We start from the raw sequence: 4,782 nt of genomic DNA, 5'->3' as shown, positions 1-4,782 counted from the left end.
GAAGGTGCCTCGTGTCGGCGTGCGCACACCAGCCTCGCCGGGGTTCCTGCAGCGCCGCAGCCGGCATGGCACCTCTGGATCGGTGCAGTATTCTGCCGCTCCTGCACCTCCTCCTGTGTAGAGTAGTGGCAGTGCTCAGCTTCCCGGGCTTTATTTTAAAAGTGGACAAGTCGTGCTGCTTACTCTGGTCTTCTGACTTCCAGCTGCCTCCTTTACCGGCCTATTCTCTTGCTGGGGTGGGCACATCTTAAGAAAGTGAACTTTCAGTTCAGAGCCTGCTCGCTGCCGTTCTCCAAACACCTTGTTGCATAGCTCGAAGTCCTGCTGGCTTTGCGTTTGTGCTGGTTATGTTGGCTGGTTGAGCAGGAGATTTCAGCTGGCGCAAGATAAAGATGTGTCTGTGGGGAACACAGGGCCTGTGACCCTGGCTGTCAGATGTGTTGTTATTTGCCACAACCTCCAACCCAAACATGGTGTCTTCTGCCTGAATATATTCCCTTCGTGCTGGCTACGTTGCACACTTACTCTCATCTCTTGCACGTAAGGGTGCTTCTGTGCTTTGAGAAATAACTGCTTGCCAGACTGGTTCTTATGTCTCTGCAGGCCTAGTTGGGCTTTCTACCAAGAAGACATCTGTCAATTGTCCTCTATATGAGAAGTGGTTAGCCAATTTCTTCTGGGCTGAGGTCCAACACTCCCTGTAAAACATGTCTGAGCATGTGGGTTGCGCAGCTCTGAACTGGGGCTTCACCACACTCCCTCTTTCCTTGTTCTGGGTCCCAGGGACTTAATCTGGCCTTTTCTCCACCTGTGTCAGTCCCAGGCAGGAATGGAGCCCCAAGACTTTGTGGAAACTGACAATCTTTTGTTTTCGTTGGCATCCTGTCTGTGCCTGAGGAGGATTCTTGGAGTGCGAGTGAGAAGAGCCGCTGCCTGACATCAGTGCTGAGGGAACTTTGGAGCTGGGGCTCTTAGGGACACGTTGCCAGGTTCAGGCAGATCACTAGTATTTGGTTGCTTCTCCTGAGGCTATAAGCCCTCATCCTCTTGGAGACAAGTGAATTATTATGCCACCTACAGCACTGTCAGCACTCAGCCCCCAGCTCAGTCAGGGTTCAGTTCCCCAGCTCACATTGCAGGGATCTGTTGCCACTGCGTCTCTGTGAAGCACCTTCCATATTTCTCTTGGCCAAGTGTCACCCAGAGTGGTGGTGCTTAGTATGAGGATCAGGCTGGCACAACCAGACTTCCTGGGCTGACTGGTTTATTGCAGGTGGTATGGCAGATGAGAGTTGCAAACAGAGTAGAGGGGTTGGTGGTTTCCTTGCTTGGAAAATGCTCTTGCTCTGCTCTGCTTTGCTTGGTGGGACAATGACAGACATGGCCCCAGCTAGAGTGTGAATGCCTAGTGTTTTGGGGCACTCTTCTTACTGGCATCCCACTGATGCACACAAGTGGGCCTGGTGCCTTCCTTCTGCCTTTGGTTTGGCTTTCAAGGTAGACACCTGATTTGGGTGGAGACACAACGAGGCTGCACCCAGCGTTGAGTCTTGTCACAGCTTCCTGTCTCCATCACTGCCAGCACAGCTGTGGAAGAGAGAAGTTTGGGAAGATGCCCTGAGCTCTTTGGAACAAGGTTGTCTCATGAGCAATTTGATCTGAGTGAAGAACGAGCTGAGAGCGGGAAGATAGGTGCTGGTTAAAACTTCCCAGCCTGTGTTTATATGTTACCTGTGGTCACAAACGTGCCATGAGCTGAGCTATGAACATACCCAGATGCAATTTCCCCACTTCCCTTGCCCCCGTTCTGTGTCAGGTTTGTCCAAAATACTGGACATTCTGTGTTGGAAGTAGAGATTTTGACCCATCCCACAAAATTCCACAGCTGGGTTCATGTCTCTTCTTCCTCCTGTCACTACTTGGTTTGGGAGAAGGATCTAAGGAGTTTTAATCCAGTCTTCACAACTCTTCTGGGTGCTAGAGCTCTTCTCCCACATTTTCCCTTCTACTGGGCAGGAATGTTTCTGTTATCCTCTGTGCACGCAGTGTTCCAGGGAAAAGGCACTGCACCTGAGAACAACATCAACCTTACTGGAGGCCTTTGGGTGCCTGGAATCAGGAACATCCTTGTGAGTAGGCTGGACAGAGACCTAAGAGGAACTGAAAGTCCTCTGCCCCTTGCTGAGGATGTGCTGCATTCCTCGGGCATGCCAGGAGCCTCCAGACCCCCTTGCACCTTGTCCCTTGTCTGTGCCTCTCTTTTTGCTGACTTCTGCTGACTTTTGCCCAGTGCTCATAAGTATCCTTGTGTGAGGTGTGTGTGATGCCAGCTCCCCTCACCTTCCTTGTCCTGCTCTGCCAACCACTGCCTAGCAGGGGCTCTCCTTTTGGCAGGCTCGTGTCTCCCTGCTTCTTGCCTGTCAGTGTTGGTTTCCCACCCAGCTGCTGCAGGGTTGTCAGTGTGCTTGACTCTGACTTGGCTTGTCTGTGGCCTGTTTCAGTGCGACGAAGTGGCCTACGAGGAGCGGCGGTACCCAGCTGGGAAGTGGGCCTGTGTCACCATGGGGGAGCCCCTGTATGAGCAGAGCATCTCCATGAGCTTCATGAAGCTCATGCGCTACATCTGCAAGGAGAACTCTGTAGGTGTGTGCAGGCAGGGGCTGGAGGGGCTGGCAGGCTGCACAGAGGGAGGGCTTTGCCACTGTCCATCTGGAGTGGGGAGGAGGGCTGCTGCTGCTGCTAACACACCTGTCTCACTGCCTGCCTACCTCTTTCCAGGTTGCCATCTGGGCATGACAATCCCAGTGCTCAACGAAATCCATCTGACCAAGGAGGGGACCAAGCTGGAACGTGAGGTCCTAACTGCCTATTATCTCCCAGGAGAGTTCCAGCAAAACCCCCCTGTTCCCATGGACCCCGAAATCCACATCACTGAGAGGGCACCGCTCCGGGTTATAACCAGGTGACCCCAGCACCAGAGATGTTTTCTCAGCTCAGCAGAGATGTATAAACTCCCTGCATGGCTGCTGTGGTTCCTTGGGCAGAGGGATGGGAGCTCTGGCTGTCGGAATGTGCTGGCTCTGTTGGTTATGCTGCTCCCTTTGCTGCAGGGTTTTCTATGGGATGACCACTGAGGAGACAATTCTGCGGGAGATCAGTCACTTCTGGGAGCTCTTGGGCTCCACAGACTCGGTGCTGCAGGAAACGTACATCGTGGCTTCTTACGAAAACCCCAGCATCCCTCAGCGCCGCAATGAGATCTGGTTCATCTGCCGGGCAGAGTGAGTCCCCTCTGTCACCGCAAGCCAGCGCGCGACTGGACCCGGTGTAGATGGCAGTTCTGACCCAAAGGAGACGGAGCACTTCCCAACCCGCTACTCACCCACACAATGAGAGACCAAGAGACTGCAGGGTGGGTTTCCAGCCTGCCCTGCAAGGGTCCTGCCAGGGGAAATCCTGCCTAGTCTGCACTTCACCTGCCCCCACAGCTGAGGCTGGAGCTGGTACCACGGACAATCTCTAGAGCAAGCTCTTGATGGGAAGCACGTGGTGGGGGTTCATTAAGGCAGTAACCGTGTGGGCTTGTGCAGTGTGCTGGCCTGACCTGCACTGGGCTTGCAGAGCTGTGCCAGGGAGGCTGGTGGTGGACAGCATCACAAGGTGATGGTGTCTAGAAGGCAAATGACTGTGTACAAGATGTGGGGCTCTGTGTGGCCTCTGGCCTGCTTCCTGTGAGAATGGCTGCCTGTCCTGAACAGAGCCACTGAAATGCTGCTACAGAGACAGTTGGGTTCAAAGGGGAAAAGGGCTTGAATCCTGAATGTTTCCTGCTAGGGTGGTTCTCTTTGGACTGTTGGGTGCCTCCCTGTCTGTCACTCACCATTGCTCAGCCAGGACTGGGGCGCTGGCAGCCTTTGTCCATCCGTTCTGGGTGCTCTTTTGCAGAGATGCTGGAGCTGAGAGGGGCAGGTCCAGAGAGCAGCAGCGGCGATACCACTGCATGTTGTGTTGTGCATTGATCAGTGAGTTTCACATCCATGAATACTGTCATGCTTTCCTGGGGGAAGCTGGCAGTGCCAGCAGTAAATAAACCCAGCTCAAACCACTGCAGCTACAGAACACTGATGGTGGGGGTGGGGCGGGGGGCCCGGGTTGGCTTGGGAAGAGCCTTGCTGTCTCCTTCCTGGAGATGCTCCAGGCTGCAAAGCTGTGGCTAATTAGAAGGGCTCTAATCAGCCCAGGTTACAGCTTCCTGTTCAGCTAAGCACAGCCTCTGCGTTACTGCATAGGCTGCTTCCATTGCTGCTCCAAGAACTGTGGGCACACTCCCCTGCAGGTAAGGTGGTTTTCTGTTGGATGGGATCTGCCTAATTTTTCCCTGGTGCAGAAGGTGGATACTGTGGCTGTACTCCACGTGGACACCTGATCTTTGGGGGTGAGAATTCAAATGCAACTGCATGTCATGCTGGTTGGCTGCAGGAACTCGTGCCCTCCTGCAGGGACATGCTTAACATGTGGAGAGACTTGACTGCTTCTGACCCAGTTCCCACTGAGTTTCCTCGTGCTGTATGCCTTGCCACCTGCTGCTGTTGCTCAAAACTCCAGCTCAGGCCCTTTGGCCCTACACTGCAGCTGGGGGGTAGGAATGGCAGGAAGGCCTGGCCAGCTCTCTGGTCTCACTGCCCAGCAGCACAGGTGGCTGCTTGCCACTCCTTTCTCCAGTCAGATGTTGCTCACTGTCCTCTCCAGGCTGGCTTGCCCTCTTGCTGTGGGGAGAGTGGG

The 4,782-nt window shown here is 54.2% G+C and overlaps 1 protein-coding gene across 1 annotated transcript; it reads left to right on the top strand.

Moving 5' to 3' along the window:
- The first annotated feature begins 6 nt into the window (after positions 1 to 6).
- Positions 7 to 4,110, top strand: LOC103621164 (heme-binding protein 1-like). Its single transcript, XM_017742449.1, has 4 exons — positions 7 to 236; positions 2,502 to 2,643; positions 2,779 to 2,962; positions 3,111 to 4,110. The coding sequence occupies exons 1-4, from the start codon at positions 66 to 68 to the stop codon at positions 3,283 to 3,285; spliced, it is 672 nt and encodes a 223-aa protein (XP_017597938.1). The 5' UTR covers positions 7 to 65; the 3' UTR covers positions 3,286 to 4,110.
- The last annotated feature ends 672 nt before the right edge of the window (positions 4,111 to 4,782 follow it).

Source organism: Corvus brachyrhynchos, unplaced genomic scaffold (genome assembly GCF_000691975.1).
Source record: "Corvus brachyrhynchos isolate BGI_N302 unplaced genomic scaffold, ASM69197v1 scaffold2718, whole genome shotgun sequence".
Taxonomy (NCBI): domain Eukaryota; kingdom Metazoa; phylum Chordata; class Aves; order Passeriformes; family Corvidae; genus Corvus; species Corvus brachyrhynchos.
Note: the sequence above shows the minus strand (reverse complement) of the source record. Positions and strands in the feature narration are given on the sequence as shown.

What these genes read in the sequence shown, in the direction of transcription:
- LOC103621164 (XM_017742449.1), top strand. Translation starts at nt 66, where the DNA reads ATGGCACCTCTGGATCGGTGCAGTATTCTGCCGCTCCTGCACCTCCTC. An exon ending in CGGCCTATTCTCTTGCTGGG is followed by an intron (nt 237 to 2,501) that starts GTGGGCACATCT and finishes GGCCTGTTTCAG; the next exon opens with TGCGACGAAGTGGCCTACGA. An exon ending in CCGCTCCGGGTTATAACCAG is followed by an intron (nt 2,963 to 3,110) that starts GTGACCCCAGCA and finishes CCTTTGCTGCAG; the next exon opens with GGTTTTCTATGGGATGACCA.